General features: G+C 40.3%; 1 protein-coding gene across 1 annotated transcript in view; it reads left to right on the top strand.

Moving 5' to 3' along the window:
* Positions 1 to 18,230, top strand: part of DGKQ (diacylglycerol kinase theta) — a 61,548-nt gene that overhangs the window by 30,833 nt on the left and 12,485 nt on the right. Inside the window, exons 8-15 of the mRNA XM_033174020.1 lie at positions 1,165 to 1,265; positions 3,009 to 3,232; positions 3,738 to 3,828; positions 8,149 to 8,203; positions 8,495 to 8,556; positions 10,701 to 10,851; positions 13,070 to 13,108; positions 15,032 to 15,147. Of these exons, the coding sequence (XP_033029911.1) occupies positions 1,165 to 1,265; positions 3,009 to 3,232; positions 3,738 to 3,828; positions 8,149 to 8,203; positions 8,495 to 8,556; positions 10,701 to 10,851; positions 13,070 to 13,108; positions 15,032 to 15,147 (839 nt within the window). The remainder of the gene's footprint in view (positions 1 to 1,164; positions 1,266 to 3,008; positions 3,233 to 3,737; positions 3,829 to 8,148; positions 8,204 to 8,494; positions 8,557 to 10,700; positions 10,852 to 13,069; positions 13,109 to 15,031; positions 15,148 to 18,230) is intronic.

The raw sequence follows: 18,230 nt of genomic DNA, 5'->3' as shown, positions 1-18,230 counted from the left end.
ACAATAAACGGTAATAATTTAGAACTCCATATATAAAAGGTTCGTTTGCTGAAATGAATGTAGATTTGTAGGTGAATACAATGACTTCCTTCGTAGTTAACTTCATAATTCCTTCATGTTCAGGGTCTTTAAGCGCTTGATATCTTTTTGAAATGTTTGAAGAGCTGTGCTTAATTTAAACCTTCATAAAAATAAAGACTCTGGGTAGAATCCAAAAAACACTGGAACTAGAATGTTTTCTTCCTGTTAGTGCTTTTACTTCTCCAGTACCGGAATATTCCTACTTGGTCCATTTTGCAAAACATGAGCTCCATATAGTCAATTTGGGTGCAGCCATGGCTTTTTCTCTTTGTAGGCTACATTAATTATACACACCCAGCTTTTGGGGGACTGTTTTTTCTTTATTTGTTAGTGCTATGGACTTTCAATCCTCTAGTATTTACTTTGAAGATTGTAAACCAAGGGTCAGCAAACTTTTTCAGCAGGGGGCCGGTCCACTGTTCCTCAGACCTTGTGGGGGGCAGGACTATATTTTTTGGGGGGAGGGATGAATGAATTCCTATGTCCCACAAATAACCCAGAGATGCATTTTAAATAAAAGCGCACATTCTACTCATGTAAAAATGCGCTGATTCCCGGACCGTCCGCGGGCTGGATTTAGAAGGCGGTTGGGCCGGATTCGGCCCCCGGGCCTTAGTTTGCCTACCCATGTTGTAAACTGTTATTTCTGATGAAAGTTGCCAATAAGCCAGTTCGGTGATGTTCAAACCACTAAAGCCATAGTCTGTAATGTAACCATTGCTGGTGTATGGTAATATCGTTAACTTCAAATACTACCATGGCCCCATCCAGGAGGCCACTACCTTTGAAATCAAAAGTTGGCAGCCCTAGATCCAAGAGTAAGCTGCTAATGCTAAGGGGGTGTTTGTGTGTGACAGAAGGAGAAAAAGGTGCAAACTTCACCTTAAAGACATCATTCCTCTTTCAGATAAATAAAACAAGGTTCATGTGGAAGCTGGGAAATTTTGTTGCACTGATGTAAGCAATGTAAATACAATAGGTTTCCAATGCAGCTGAAAGTTAAAACTCCCTGCAAATTGTCTCAGTGGTCTGGATGCAGTAAACTACTTTGTATTAAATGCTAAAGTACCATTTTCCTTTTAGGTAAACAGATCTTGAAAATATACGACGGGAACGATGCAGTAAAACGCAATCAGTTTCGGCTTATTACCGTCCCAAGGATTACAAAAAATGAAGAAGTTGTGGTAAGAGTGCCTGTTGCGTGCATTCTAAAATTGTTGTTGTTGTTGTTGTTGTTGTTGTTGTCGTTCAGTCGTGTCCAACTCTTCATGACCCCATGGACCGGAGCACACCAAGCACGCCTATCTTTCACTGCCTCTAAAATTGTATGGATTCTCAAATAGAAAAACTGAAAAATGTTAACTGTGTTTATATATGAAGCTGATCACTTCATCTTAGCTTTATTATTAAATATTTTCTTTCAAAATAATAAGCAGTTCATCATAACGTTAAATACTTAGGTATTTGTAGTTCAAGTGGCATCTGAAACAGTGGGTCTGTGGTCTAAACCACTGAGCCTCTTTGGCTTGCCGATCGGAAGGTCAGCAGTTCGAATCCGTGTGATGGGGTGAGCTCCTGTTACTTCTGTCCCAGCTTCTGCCAACCTAGCAATTTGAAAGCGTACCAGCACAAGTAGATGTGGCGGGAAGGTAAACAGCGTTTGCATGTGCTCTGGCTTCCGTTACAGTGTTCCGTTGCTCCAAAAGTGGTTTAGTTAGTCATGCTGGGCACATGACTCAGAAAGCTGTCTGTGGAACACCGGGTCCCTCGGCCTCAAAAGCGAAATGAGTGCCTTTGACTGGATTTAACTGTCCAGGGGTCCTTCCCCCCCTTTTTTACCTTGTTAATACGAACCTGTGCAGAATCACATCTTTTCTTCTGTGAGCCTCTACCCTTTCTCTTTGGCTAACAATAGTTAGAGCTTCTTCTTTCTGGGGTACATATACTATCTTTTAGTACCTCTTTCAAACCTACTATCTTATGCATAATAGTACTACTTACTATTGTGACTTTTGATTCCCACCCCCATGTTTGGGGGTCAGCAACTGCTCCCAAACCAAATCCTTCCCACTGTGGAGTTCCATCAGCTACCCAGTTGCTAACGTGGAAATAAAGCAGATTAGAAAAAGTGACATGTGGTAAGCAATATTGCCATAAGGTCACATGTTCCCTCTCATACTAGGCCTGTCTTGAAAGGCCTGCACTGGTTACCATTTGCTACCAAGCTCAATATAAGGAGTTAACACTGACATGTAGAACTCCAAATAACTTAGACCTCAAATAGCCAAAGAAGCACCTCCTTCTACATTGACCTGCCCAACTGCTAAAGTCAGTCGTCGGGACCCTTTTGATAGTGCCACCATCCTTTGTGGCTCAAGGAGTGGTGGTGCATGAGAGAGCCTTCTCTGTGATGGCCCCCAGGTTGTGGAATGACTTTCCCTCTAAGGTGTGTCTTGTGCCAGCAGTGTATGCTATCTGACAATTGACAGTTGGTCAAGAGGTACGTCATTACCCAGGTCTTGAATTGGGTATGGTAGCTATCTTGCCTCCCTTTGTATTGCTATGCACTGCTGTTCTGCTTTTTGTGGTTTTTATTTCATTATTTTAAAGGTACTTACTTTAATGGTAATATTTTTAAAATCCCGGGACTATATGGTGAAAGGGAAGCTGTGACTATAAATAATAAAATGACATATTAGGGGGACAATTCTTCAGCTGGCCACTTTAGGAAGTGGGTTGAAGGAGTCTGCCACTCCTTACTCTTGCCAAAAAATGTTCCACAAGAAAATATAATTGCTGACCAGGGCTCTAATAGGTTGTGTTTTCATGTACATGATGGTTGCTGCTTCTTTCCATTCAAGAATATTCATACCATCTCAAAATGCTCAACTACTTACTGTGTGTTTGTGTGTTTTGTGGTGTTGTAGGAGGCTGCACTGAGGTCATATTACATCAACGATGACCCACAAGATTATGAGCTTCAGACATTCACTCAACAGGCCTTGTTTTGTGACGACATCATCAATAGGAATGATACCACAGAAGAGACCCAGCCAGGGTCTGTATTCCGAGAAGCCGTTCCTGAAGCTTGGATCATTAGAGCCAAACCGAGAGATAATGAAGTTGTAAAAATTTACCCTGGCTGGCTGAAGTAAGTGATACTTCCTTTACTAAATTCCATATTTATGGAACAGTGTCATAAATAAGAAGAGTGTCGTGTATAATGCATTTAAATAAATCTGTGTTGAGAAAATGAGAGGTTATTGGTTTTTGATTTATTGAACCCCCTCTCTTTATAAATCAAAGTAGCTTCTAGAATGATTAAAGCACAGCCATACAACTATCACTTTCCTCCTATACAGAATGTAGGCTCTGTGAGGTGGTAGTCTTCTTTTTTTTTAAGAAAAAAAAATCTCTGTAAGGTTTGTCTGCACATCAAAAAGTATTAATATAACTTGGAAATTTGAATCTCTAAACTTCAGAATGAACTTACAGCAACATTTATTTGATTGGTTTTATGGACAGAAGCGTCATGGTCATTCAGCATAATGAATAATCCTATCTTTGTGGCTGTTAAGCATGTTGGCAAAGCAGTATTTCCCTGCTGATGTTCCTTTGACCCAACCCACCTTCTGTAAATTATTTCCCGTCTCTAGGATTGGAATGGCCTGTGTCTCAATACGAGTAAATAAAGAAAGCACTACCCAGATGGTGATTAAAGAAGTTCTCCCGTTACTTGGATACCAGGTAAGCAATATCAAATGGATTGTTTCAGTTTCCCCTCTGCTTTGACTTGTATTTAACTGTATGATTCAAACAAGAGTACCACAGATAGATTAAACAAACAGCATAGTAAAAATTGCAAGGGAGTTCCATTGAGCAGCGACTAGACAGTTTCAAGTATTTATTTAAAACATTTATAACCTGTTCTTCATTCACACAGTTGCAGAGTGAAGAACAACATTCATGTTATTTTATTTATTTATTTCATAATATTTATACACCGCTTGATTGTAAAAACAACAACACCTCAAAGCAGTTTGCAAAAAGATAAAACAATAAAATCAAGAGAAATTTACAGTACTTGGAAACGCACAAAGGATAAAATACTGAAACAGGTTCAGATATAATAAAATAATGTTTTATTTAAATTCAGCTTAAAAACAGACAATGTATCTTAATTCATTGGTGGCCCATATGGCCAACAATGCTTACCATCCTCCCAAATTAGCTGGCCGGCCTCTAAATGTCCTCCTGTACGCAGACGATGCCGCACTTTTGGCTAGATCCCCGATTGGGTTGAGGAGAATGTTAGTAGCACTTCATGAATACTGTGTACAACATGAGCTGCAACTAAATTATGCTAAGACTAAGGTTATGGTTTGCTCTGCTCGACCAAAATTGCTCTCGTGGTCGATGAATGGTGTTACACTGGAACAGGTTAACAGCTTTAAATATTTGGGCCAAGTGATCCGATCAAATAGGTCCTTTGTAGCTCATAAAGAGTATATATTTGCTAATGCCTCTAAAGCAGCCATGATGATCAGATCTTTATATGCTAAGAACCAGGCCCAATCTGTGAAAGTTGCCTTGAGGCTCTTTCAAATGAAAGTTCTCCCTCTTATGTTGGCGGGCATATCTTTGGGAACACGCAGGGACTTTCTTAGATTGGAAGCTGTCCAAACTCGATTTCTCAGAGCTATTCTCAGGATTCCCCCGTCTGTAGCGGGTGCAGTCATGAGATTAGAAGTGGGTTGGCAAGCCTTTCGATATGTGGCCCTAAAGACCAAGCTTTGGTTATGGCTTAAACTTTGTTTTAACCCGGTAGGCATGGCACCCCTGATACTAAGGGATGATTTCCAATCTATGTGGGAAAAAGAGATTTTAAACGAAGTGCAGACTTGCGGACTGTCACAGCTCTTTCTGGAGTCCATGACATTCTCTCATGCCAAAGCTGTGATCTCTCAAAGACTGAGGGACATTGCAAGACAAGAGGACATTGCTTGTGTGAAACCAGGGATGTTTTTGGGGGAGCAGATCTTCCGGAATTCACCAGCCCCTTACCTGGTGGAAATCCAATATGTAGAATATCGCAGACTCCTCACAGCAGCAAGATTAAACGTCCTGGAAACAGAGGTCCTGTTGGGAAGATATAAGGGAGTCCCATATGCTCTGAGGGTCTGTCCCTGTGCCTCGGGAAAGGTTGAATCAACCGAACACATTCTCCTGACCTGCCCATTTTATGTTGCTCTTAGACAGAAACTGATAGCTCCACTCTTAGGCCACCTTAGCCTGGTAGATGGAGAATGTCAGGTTTCGTTTTTGCTGAATAATTTTACTGGCACCACAACTTTTGAGGTGGCCAAATTTCTTTTTTTGGCCCTTAAACAGCGTAAGGTCAAAATCGATGGTATCGATATGGGTTTTTATGTATAATTTACTTTTACTGTATGTTTTAGTGTAAACCCCTCTGAGTTGTCTCAGGTTTTTAAAATTTGTATGGATGATTGTGTTCTGACTGACGGTCGAATAAATTGTTATTGTTATTGTTAATAGTATAACTAAATCAGCCAGGTGAGGGATGCTACTTTAGTCAAAAGCTTGGGGGGGGGGGAACTGACCAAAGCTAGTTGACCAAAGTAAATGCTTTTATGCAAAGCCCTCTCCTGTTAGTTAGCTTATTGGTCATTAAACTATATGCAAGAAGCCCCACCTTTTCTCCAACATGAGTAATGTTTTAATATTCTGGCAATACTCCAGTGAGTGAGGAAGCTTGTGCTTCAGAATTAATTGAACCCTGCAATTTGGTGTTGCTCTACAGACTATACACAATGTGGGGTGGATTGTGTTAAATCAACAAGGAAAACAAATACGACTTAAATCAAGTTTATTGTTGATACTGCATATTTTTCTTTAAATAAAATGCTGCAAATCTTTTCACTAAACCATATTTATTTACAGCTACAATATTATTTATGAGGTTGTTTCATTATTAATACAACTGGACCTTGCATCTATTTGTTCCAATGTACGTTTTCCACACACTTGTTTTTATCTGTAGGGGGAATGTCTTTGAGGTACAGTAATCCCCTATAGGGTCTTCCTTTGACAATCTGTGGAGTTTGGAGAATTTGATCTTCTTTTCTCTCCAGCATTGCTCTTTTCTGTTTCACTCTGCTATGGCCTTGTCCCACCCTCACAAAAAGAAAGTAGGAAACAAAAATGAAATGCCCATGAATGATAGATGGAAGCAAGGTCTGCTAGTTAATGAATTTATTTTCATTGCATTTGTACTTGAGAGTGGATTGGATTGGTTCTTCTTTAATTCAGAGTAACTGGAAGAGGCATTGATTCAGTTTACAGATGAACTTCTAAGGCTCACATCCAAATTACTTAACATAATCATTTAAGATAACTTCAGGGTTTTCTCCCCCAACATGTAAATACCTTTTTTATTTTTAAAGAAGTGATTTTTATCCACCTTTTCACAGTGTGGATTTATAGTACCGTATTCTAGTTCTCACCTTACTTTAAACAATAGTTAAATGAATGTGTGCTGTGTTTCAGAGTGGGAAGAATTGGAACAGGGGATAGCTTCCAATTACATGTGTGCCAGGACTCTTGGTTTGTTTGTCTTTCAGCAATCCATGATTGTAAGCCAATAACTAACCTCTTTCTTAGGAAATGGACAAACCACACTACTTTCCACATGATGGAAGTCAGCCCTTCTTTGTTTTCACCCTGACATCCTGAAAAAAGAGGTGGAGGTGGGGGGGGGGCAAGGTGAAATCTTTTGAGCAGTGTGTACCAACATGCTGCTCACTCACATTAAACCCAGGGCTGAACCTTTCTGGGCTGGCAGGCAAAATTGTTTTCTCCCTCACCCCTGGCAGCCACCCACCCCGACGTCACAGTGACATCAAGTGACCTTCATTGCCTCTATGGGTCTTTGGGAGCCCTTATCAATATGCAATTTTTTTTGTAGTGCTTTGAGTGGTGCTTCTGAAGACCTTGCCATAAGTTGGTTGGTGATGGTTGCAAAGCACTACGCGGTGAGAAGGGCTTCTGAAGACACCTGCAGATGCCCCTTTCAAAGTGCAGTGCCTGCACAACTCCTTTGGCCAAGCTCAAACTTGCAAGCCCCACACTTGCAGGGCAGGTAGGCATGGCTTCACCAAAACAATCAAATGCAGAGGCACTTGATGGGCCAAGTTAAGTCTATGGGCTGGAGGTTCCTCACTCCTGCATTAAACCAGTTACAGTGCCCAACAGTGCCCTTCAGCTCTCTATATTGGACAAACAGGCCAAACCCTACGCCAAAGGATAAATGGACATAAATCTGATATCAGGAATCACAAGACAGAGAAACCAGTAGGAGAACACTTCAATCTCCCAGGACATTCTATAAAAGATCCCAAAGTAGCTGTCTTAATACAAAGAAATTTCAGAAATAGACTGGAAAGAGAAGTGGCTGAATTGCAACTAATCACCAAACTTAAAACCATGGAGAAACCTGGTTTGAACAAAGACATTGGATTCTTATCTCATTATACATAACATAGCCATCTTTAGCCATCTCACCCCTTGCCTTTCCCTGCAAGACTAATTGCAGCCGTTAAGCGTCAACAGGTTTTCCACACCTATCAGCTGATCACCCATTCCCACCACCCTTCTGAGTAATACCCCTCCCCACTCCCTCACTATATTTAAGGGTCTGGTGACTTCCGTTTCAGTGTATCTGAAGAAGTGTCCATGCACACAAAAGCTCATACCAAGAACAAACTCAGTTGGTCTCTAAGGTGCTACTGGAAAGAATTTTCTATTTTGTTTCGCTGCATTAAACCATCGCTTAATTTGAAAACTGTTGTTTAATGTGACAGGTAAACCAGGATAATGTCTTAAGGTGAGACAGAACTGTGCCAGAAAAGGAAGAAGAGAGGTCTAAAGCACAGCTTTAGTCATATTTCTTCATCTTTAATACTGCCTAAAAACAAAAACAAAACCTTAATAGTCTTAAAGTTAAAAGAATGTAACTTACTAGAAATCTTGATGAATTTTTTTTGGCAGTTGGAGAGCTTTCAAAACTTCAAATTGGTGGAGGTACTCATGGGCTCTAAGCAAGGTAAGTCACAGATAGTTCTCATTATTACAGGATGTCACTGCAGTTTTAATGCCTGCACTTGTTATCAGAATCCTGAATGTTACGTTTCAGCTTCAAGAGGCTGGAGATTTGGGATTTTGTTTTTTTTAATTGTCGTTTCTGGCGTTTTCACTTTCTACTTGGAAGGTTAAATTTAACTGGATAAATTAGTGTCCATATTGGCAGTGCTTAGTGTGCTAATGAGCTGCACATTTTTATTTATTTTTTTATAAAAGGAACCACATATGAATTGATTTTTTTCTTCCCCCTTAGTTCAGCGAATGGTTCTGGATGATCACGAATTGATTCTCAACAGATTCCAAGACATAAGAAAGGTAAACAAAAAAAGAGAGTTGCCTACAATACCACCTTCCCATATTTCTTTATTGAATTAATGTTATTCTCATTTTTGCATCATTACTGGACTTTACATTTAAACCAACGAGAAGAAATTCAGACAAAAAGCTGTCAGCTCTTGCCAGCCACTGCTAATAGCTGCACACACCACTTTAAAATGCATCTAGCTGTGGGTTAAACCACAGAGCCTAGGGCTTGCTGATCAGAAGGTTGGCAGTTTGAATCCCCGCGACGGGGTGAGCTCCCATTGCTCGGTCCCAGCTCCTGCCCACCTAGCAGTTAGAAAGCACGTCAAAGTGCAAGTAGATAAATAGGTACCACTCCGGCGGGAAGGTAAATGGCATTTCCGTGCGCTGCTCTGGTGCACCAGAAGCGGCTTAGTCATGCTGGCCACATGACCCGGAAGCTGTACGCCAGCTCCCTCTGCCAGTAAAGCGAGATGAGCGCCACATCCCCAGAGTCGGACATGACTAGACCTAATGGTCAGGGGTCCCTTTACCTTTATCTCTTCAGTTCCGATTTGTGCATTCTGCCTCCTGGTGAGGCATCACATAGAAAAAGGCATCCCAGCTGTTGTAGTAACTACAATTCCTGAAGCAGCCAAAAAGCAGCTGTACCTCAAGACCTCCCGTTAGCAATCTCCTCATTCCATACTTTGGACAAGGAGAGAGCCACTGATGCTCATGATGCCTTGCTCATTACTTCAATTCCCTGTTCATCTATTTCCCAGCTGAATTCTTTTTGTTTCCATGTAAAAACAACTCTGTGGGTCTTTCTATAGCTTACCCATTTTAGAATGTTGAGACCTGCTCTGTACCATCCCATCCCATGTCCCCCCAACCTCTTTTTTTAAAAAATTGAAGCAAGTATTTTCTGCTGGCTGAGCAAAGATTGAAAATGTGTGGGCAGAATATGTCAGAAGGCAGGGGAGGTAAAGGGGTTTTTCAGGGTCCAGCTTCTTCAGAGAACTCACCCCAGCCTCAGCAAAAATGGCCAGGAAGAATTAGACATGCCTGCTTAATGGGAAGGTGAGAACCCTTAAAATAAAAATAGATGTACCGTGGTACCTCTACTTACGTTCACCTACGGTTACGTATCCTTCGGGATACACACGCGGCAAACCTGGAAGTATTTTTCCGGGTTTCGCCCCGCGCGCGCATGTGCAGAACAGGCACCTCCGGTTGCGGGAACCGCGGGATCCGTCCGGAGCTCCGGAACGGATCCTGTCCGCAACCGGAGGTACCACTGTACACACACAGTGGTGATGAAAGATATAGCCAGGGAGTTCTGGGGACCTTTTAGGAACAGGTTTCCACAGGGTTAAAACCTCTCTGTGGGCTGGCTGCTTTTTTGAGCATTATCAGAATATTCAGAAACAGAAAGGGAGTAGTTGACACATATTCCCAAGGTCATTGGGTTAGGACTCTTCACAAATTCCTATCTTTCCCTCATGCCTCGTAGACTCTTGTTCCCTTCACTAGCTACCCCAAATTCCATTATCATCTTAACTTCTTCCACTGCACATTCATCTTGACGTATTCCAAATTACCTAAGAGCAGTGTTTTTCAACCTTTTCTGGGCAAAGGCACACTTGTTTCATGAAAAAAATCACGAGGCACACCACCATTAGAAAATGTTAAAAAAATTAACTCTGTGCCTATATTGACTATATATAAAGTAATTTTTCAATTTTTCCCACGGCACACCAGGCAACATCTCGTGGCACACTAGTGTGCCGCGGAACAGTGGTTGAAAAACACTGCCTAAGAGTACTAAACATTACAGTATGAGTGTTTACTTGCGTCATGCATTTTGGTCATGGAATTCAGAGATTTGTGACACGTAATCTAGAATTATTTGAGAGGTTGCTCATAACTCTGGCATTTTGATTGCCCTGCATTTAACCAGTACTCCTCAACCTTTTGCTAACATGTAGCACAAAATGAGAACAATTGCACAAGTCCAAACAAAAGGGAAGTTCTCTTACGCAGGCAGACTTAGTGGTCTGGTAGCTGTTTTTGGTAGTTGGAGGCAAGAGTTTCTGCTTATTGGAATCTTAACCTTCTCTCTGTATGCATTGTATTTGTAATGTGAGTTCTCAGCTGTCTTTGCCCTTTTACAGACTTCACTACGTCAGATGAATCAAACAAGATTTTACATTGTAGAAAACAATATATCAGCTACGCGGGTACATTTGTTTGTTGGTGGTCTGCCTCCTCATCTCTCTACTGATGAATACACAAACATCCTCAGAGATGAATTAAGCCTCAAAAGTAAGTCGCATACCAAAACAGTTCATGTTTTCGTCTCTGGCTGCTTTTGGTTGATCAAATGGCTAAATAAACTGACATATGAACAATCCTCACACATCTGCTTACATCTGCTTTGCCCCTGCTTCACATGAGTGAGTCCACTGTTAACCATTGTTTCTCATTATGTCAGAGCTAGGAAACTATGGTTAGTAGCTTCCAAAAAAGCCAAGCCATGAAGCCATGGGAGGAATTAATCATCACGCTCTTCCCATGATTTCATCAGCATAAGCATTTCAGCCTGTCCAACAGAATGATCTCCCCTCTCCTCCCCCTGGGTTGCTGTTCTGGGGGTTCTGCAGACCCTCCCAAACTGATTTGGAGGGGTTGCATGGAAAGGAGGAGAGGGGAGGAAAGTCCAGTTGTGCTAGTGGAACTTTTTGCACTGGCTTCCACTCACACAGCTACTGATTTGACTCTGGACCCAGGGTTTAAAGATAGCTTACTTTTACTGGCATGTATGGAAGCTCTCAGGGCAATTCACAATTCAGATATCATAGGAAACTATTAGTTAACTGAAGCTTTCTGGCTTGTTTCTCTACTCACACAAAGGGAGGAGCAAAGCAGCTGTGTGTAGGTATATGAAGTTCATATTTTGCCTTATGAAGATGATATTTAATTATCTGGGTGTGTCCATTGTCAAATAAAAATCTATTTTAAATTTTGAAACACACTAAAAGGCACTCTGTCATTCTCAGTCTTGTTTTTTGTACCTTCGGTGCATTATTTTTCTTGGTGCTATGTCTTAGAAGTGGTAAAGCAGAGGCCAGTATTTAATGAAATGCCTCATACACAGATTGTCACCTGTTCTTCCCCACAACTATTGGTACTGCCTTTTATATTTGTTCTTTCTCTGAAACAATACTCATTGGGATTTTAAAAAATGTTATTATTACTTTATATGAAAACCTGATTGGTTTTGAACACACTTCATTTGTAAACCATTTTGAAGTATTTGGACGTTTAAAAGTTTATTATTATTATTATTATTAATTGACATCCAAGGATATCATACACAATCTTAAATACACGTACAAAGAAAAGGTAAAACTAATAATAATTATAATAACAACAACAACCTTAAACAATTATACTGTTAAATATGGATTTAAACTTGTGCTTATAAGTGCTCTTTTCTTATACTTTCTAACTAAACAAAAATAAACCAAAGTAAAATCCAATAAACTAAACTATGTCAAAATAGACTTCCCGTCATTTCCCGATGTAATTTACATTTACAACATTGAATGTACTTCTACTTATTACCTTACTCTTAATATATTTTCTAATAGTTTCTTACAACGTATCGTACCATTTTTCCTTATTTAATAATGTTTAATTTACATAAGGGTCATTCAAACGCTACCATAGATGTTATGTCATTATTATATTTTTGTAGGTATTTCTTGAACATAATCCCATTTTTGCGTGAATGATTGTTTTGTATTTCCCCTTAATCTGTTTGTCAATTGAGCCATTTAAAATTTTTTAAATGAATAAGGTGAAATAAAATTTTATATGGGCTTAAACAGATTGCGTAAAAGAGCCAGAAGCCAGTGAACACTACTGAATTGTTTATAGATCCATCTTGGCTGGGCTTCTGGCAAAAAGGGGGGATGTGGGGGGGGGGAGGTGAAGATATGTGGATCTGTTGCCTAGCTATTGGACATTGTGTGGTGCTCAATGCTATACAGTGACGGCATGTTTCTCCTGACCACTTCATCACTTTTCAAAGATTGACCACAGAAGGAGCGAAGGTTCTCCACAGAAGCTCCATTGCACGCACAGAGCTATGCTTGCATCCCTTTGGAATCCCACCCATGCAGTGTTTGCTACAGCAATTTAAATTAAGATTAATAGGCATCTTAAATATGATTTGTGTTTATTACTCAAGCTAATATATTCCATTAGCAGGATTTGGAACTAGCTTTGTTCTGCTGTGAACCAGTTGATCCTGTTTATTGTCCTGAAGCCTTTAGCTTTAAACCCATGGGCAATTTGTGTTTAAAATTCGTGCATCTTCAAATAAACAAGACTGATCTCACAGAATGTGTGTAAAATGGGACAGCATTAAATTTTAAAATTGATTTTGGTAACCTATAGTTTGTTTCCACTTGGGGAGGAAGAAAGACATTTTAATGTTACACATAGAAAATAAGTTTTGCTTTTTCTACTTTTTCAGCAAATCTAGTTTCTGTGAGCCACGTATATTCATCTCAAGGTAAGACTAGAGCGTTTTGTCTTGAGTTTGATGGCTGTGTAAAAAGTGTTTGGTTATAAAGTGCCACCTTTGGGTCTGTTCAAATGTTTTGCATCTTGCACTCGTCATATGGTGAGATTGGGAGAGGTCTTTTGGCATGTCTGCTTCCTCCAGATCCCTTCACTGCATGTAGTAATCTAGTGATTTTTATATTCAGGGACCTTATTGTCCAAGTGTTTCCTTCTTTTTGTGGTGGGGGTGCCGGGAGGAAGCATGCAAGTCTGAGGCTTGCTTCTGAACTCAGCATATGTAGAGTACCAAATCAACCCCATGTTTCATCGAGGATTGGGAGAGAAACAACCTGCATTTCTTGCTTGTTCAGAGCATCAATAGGTACCTGTCTTGACCACTTCTCTATCACAGTTTTCACTGGGATCAGGCAATAAATTTATCCATGTAGAGAAAAAAGCAGTACTCTCTTGGATAATGTTTACTGTTACCTTAAATGTGTAGTTCGTTCTTGCCACGGGTTGGAATCATTATGGTGGCAGCTGTACAACTGAATAATCCCCACTCCAGTTTTACTGCAAGCTACCAACATATTGCCTAGAGGTTGAGGATGTTTTGCGAAGCACTCCATGACTAGAAACCAGGGCCACTCTCCTGCCCAAGCCTTGAGTAGGCTTTTCTTTCACAGGTGCATGCATTTTTCTCCTGAAAACGTAAGTGTTTTGTGCTGGAACCAAATGTGCATCCCATTTACAAAGGCTATGAACATGCTACCTGGAAATATGTCAAAATGTACTTGTGAAGACGCAGTTGTACTATAACAAAAACCAAAAACACCAGCCTGGAAAAACTGGGAACAAATGTTTATTTAGAAGGAAAAAAAACAGGTTATGTTGAAAGGTTCTGTGTTGCGTACCTTCCAATGGTTGCCATTAAAATCATACCATTCATCTTGCGTAATTCCTGTTTCAGTAATCTTTTTAAGGGTGGAAGTACAGTACACTTTACCATCAACACAGTCTACTTACCTCACTTTCTCCTGTAATGTGCAAGGATACTTACTCATGCTGTAACATAAATGTCACTATCTCCACAAGCCAATGATGTAGAGCATGGGGAACAAGCAATATGAGCAAGAATGCCTTCTGAGGATTTCGTCTTGCAGCCCTGTTTCATGTTTGAAATTTCCCTACTTTTCTTGACAACCTTTTGAAAAACATAGCAATTTGTAGCACAGTTGTCCTCTCTGGAGGAAGATTAAGTGCACTATTCAAGATGCTAAGTACTTATTGTCCCCTCTTATGTTTAGCTTAGGTTCTTGCCCTATTTGAGCTCTTAGATATTGATTTGCAGCTCTTCTGACCTTAACTGCTCATGGTCAGATGGCAAATTGATCCGGAAGGTGGTGTGCTAAGCACTAAAATGTCTAAGAGTGTTCTGTCTACGTAGGAATATGGGACATTGATGTATACAAAGTCAGAGCACTGGTTCATCAGTCTCATTGCTGTCTTCAGTGACTGGAAGTGACTCTTTAGGTCTTTAGGGGTCTCTCCCAAACCTACCTGGAGGTGTTGGGAATTGAACAGGAGACCCTCTGATGCAAAACATGTGCTTTACCACTGAGCCATGACCCTTTCCCATAGAAACTCCATTGAGAGAAACAGACCCTCTGTCGGGTAGAGAAGGTACCATCAAAAAAGGTGTCTCATAGCTGGGCTCATGTTGTCAAAGAATAACCTCAGTCACCCAAAGACACCAACCTGATCAGGTTTAAGCCTCTTTAACTTTTGTGAGCTGAGTTGCGTTCAGTGCACTCAGTCTTCATTGTATATACCCTTTCGTGACATGATAAAGATGTATCATCTTATCACTATATGCATTTATGAGTGTATGGCCTTTAAAAATTACCAGTATTCTTGAATTCATTTGTTCTAGGTGCTGTTGTACTAGAAATTTCATGTTTTGCTGAAGCTGAAAGACTGTATATGCTAGCTAAAGACACCACTGTTAATGACAAGCCACTGACTGCAGTTGTCATCCCTGAAGTTCTGGTAAGAACAATTGGCTTCAAGTTATATAAGAAATTAACTAATGCTTAGGCGATAAATACAGCATGTTTCATGTGCAACGCAGAGGTTGGATGGTCATCTGTCATGTGTGATCCAGTTGAGATTCCTGCATTGCAGTGGGTTGGACTAGGTGGCCCTCAGGGTTCCTTCCAATTCTACAGTTCCATAATTCTATAATTCTATGAACTCCACATGAAAATAAATTAAATCCAGCCCTGCTTTGCTTAGCCATTTTACTCTGGCTACAGAGGGGATGGGAGCAATTAACAAATAAGGGAATGGAGCAAAGTTTACTGCCAACAAAGGAATGTGTGGTTATAAACAAAGAACAGTCATGTTTGATTTTGTCCTTAAAATAATGAGCTATTTTTGTTCTACCTAAAAGAAAAACAGCTTTAACATTTATAATCTTGAAGGATAGTTAAAATGTGACTTAAATAACAAAGCTGTCTGTATGTTGAGAGCATAATGATGGATTAATTTACTCCACTTTAAGGTACCCTTTAAAAAATGAGTCCATATCTACTTGGCTCTCTTGAAGCCTGTTGTGTGAGCTCATAAGTAATTTCTAAACTACTTTGCCAAGTTTAAGCCTCCTGAAATGTGAGAATGCATAGTGGCCTCTTAAGCAAGCATTTAGTATGGGAGCCTCTTCCCTGCGGTGAGATTTACGTGCCACTCAGCAAAGTATGTGTGTGTGAAAGTAACAGGTACATGAGTGAGACCAACAGCTTGGGTCTTTCTCCCCAGACTGATTTATTCACTACCTAACCTGTTGGTTGCATTATTTTTGCGGTGCCGGATTGTGCTATTGCTGGTGCTTGCATCTGGGGCCAGAACGGGTCGTTTTTTTTCTTATGAAGTGTAGGAAAAATTGCATTCTAAATATAGGCTTTGAAGATTACATGATGAATAATGGGTGCAGTTACATATATCTTTGATTTATAATGAAGCTTTTGGAAAGCCTCCACTCTCACTTGAAGATAAACAGCGAGAGCGACAGTTCTTGCTGTTTTTCCATCACCTTTGCAGAGGCCCCTGTGCATATTGTTTTAATGCGGAAATTGGATTAACATAAATAAGAGACAGGTTACACCAGCATTCACAAACTTGTTCAGGCCAGTGGGCACGTTCTGAATTTTGAGAAAGTTTCAGAGGCACCAGTAACAAAATGACTGCCTTCGAGGTGGGGCATAACACAAATTGGGTGCCGTGGGAGCATATAGGACAGGCTGAACCTGTGCAAACAGGAACTGCATAGGAAGAACAAATAATATCTCATGCATTATGAATTTTAATGGGGGGTATTTACTGAAATTGTTTGCAGGCGTCATAGGACGTACCGTGCTGGTAAACCCTACTTTTCATGTCAGCAGCTATGCCTTTGAGATGACTGAAGTCTCCCCTATCTACAGGCCAAGACAATTTAAGAGATCAGCAAATATCTCACATGGGAACAGAGGAGTTACTAGTTGATTTTCTCTGTTTATCCCTGCATGGCTCTCCTTTTCTCTAAGAATTGTGAGAGTGAAGAAAACTGCTGCAGGAAGAGAGATGCAAAGATAAACAGGAGTGGCTTCTTATATTGAGCTTTTCCTTCATGGAAAGTAAAGCATGAAAGTCACACACACACACACGTAATGCTAAGCTATAGTTTAGTAATACTAGAAGAAATTGCAGTGAGCTTTGCTCTTGCACTCCTGCCCCCTTTCTTTAGCAGCATGGCCATGAGGAGGACTTAAAAAGCTCTTGCTTCCATTTTAGATTGCTGTCATCTGGACCCAGAGTGTGGCTAATCTTAGCTAAGGTTAATGGAAACAAGCTAACTTCAAACCATACTGTATGAGCTATCCTGATTTAACTAACCATAGTTAAGATAAACCATGGTTTGTGATTTGAATGACATGCTCAACTGCTGTTAACCAAAAGTGGATTTGGAAGCACTAATGTTTATGTAATCATAGTGGTTTCACATTTGTTTCACTCCACATACAATCACTAGGAAGTTGAGGTCCATTGTAATCATGCCAAGTATTCTAATGATTAAAAGGGAAGAGCTATTCTAGTGCATATAGAATATCGAAGCAGAATATTATTCCTATCTGAACTAGCTAGTTAAAAATGCTACTGTCTTTTAGACTCTGGGGTTCTTTTTCAGGTGTATGTGTGTAAATTTAAACCAACAATTAAGTAACGATGAAGTAAGTACCAATGGCTGAGGATAAACGGTGGTTTATGATTGGCCATCAGATCATAATTTGAAACTATGGTCTGGAGTGGTTTAGCAAATCATGAATTGTGCTAACCGTGGTTTACATGTGATATCTGAATTTACCAACCTGTAGTTAGCACTGTTGCTCTGCCTCTGGTGACCTGTGCATCTTAAATATTGAACAAATGGAAAACGAAAGCAGAGAACCTGTTCTAAAACATAGTTTGCCAGTGTGGTCAGCAGCTCAGCATTTTTTCAGTCCCAAATTGTGGTTAGTGCAAACCATGGTGTGATGTCTGATACATCTCATCATGTATCCTGCCATTGTTGATCTGTAGGCACAAACAGATCTGGGTTTGGTTATGTTAGGTCACTCATTCTGTGCAGAATAAATCTCTCTCTGTAGCTGCCAGTTCTTATTTGCCTAAGCTAACAAAAGTTGCTTTCTTCCATTGGTGGTATGATTACCAGTTGCCTACAGAGATAGAAGCAAGCTGTCCATGTATTTTAGCAGCTGCCTGAAACAATCAGTACATTATCCTCAATTCTGATTATAAATTGAAGATTGTTGCAATCTTGCCTCTGTCATGAACTCAGAGTGGCACCACATTTTACGTAAGAAAACATTGGTGTGGGTATGCTAAGTCTTGTTTGGAGCAAGTGGGTGCAGTAGGAACAGTATAGACAAATCTTTTTAAACAAGTTGTGTACACATGCTGAAGCCCCAGCCCCATCATTCATCCCAGTGATATATTTAAAGAAGCAAACATGTTGATTCTACTTCAAACAGAAAACATGATGGTTGCCGTTACAGTTGAAGTATGGAGCTGCCCTCTTACTGGGCACTGTTAGA

The sequence above is a fragment of the Lacerta agilis genome, chromosome 16 (genome assembly GCF_009819535.1).
Source record: "Lacerta agilis isolate rLacAgi1 chromosome 16, rLacAgi1.pri, whole genome shotgun sequence".
NCBI lineage: Eukaryota > Metazoa > Chordata > Lepidosauria > Squamata > Lacertidae > Lacerta > Lacerta agilis.
Note: the sequence above shows the minus strand (reverse complement) of the source record. Positions and strands in the feature narration are given on the sequence as shown.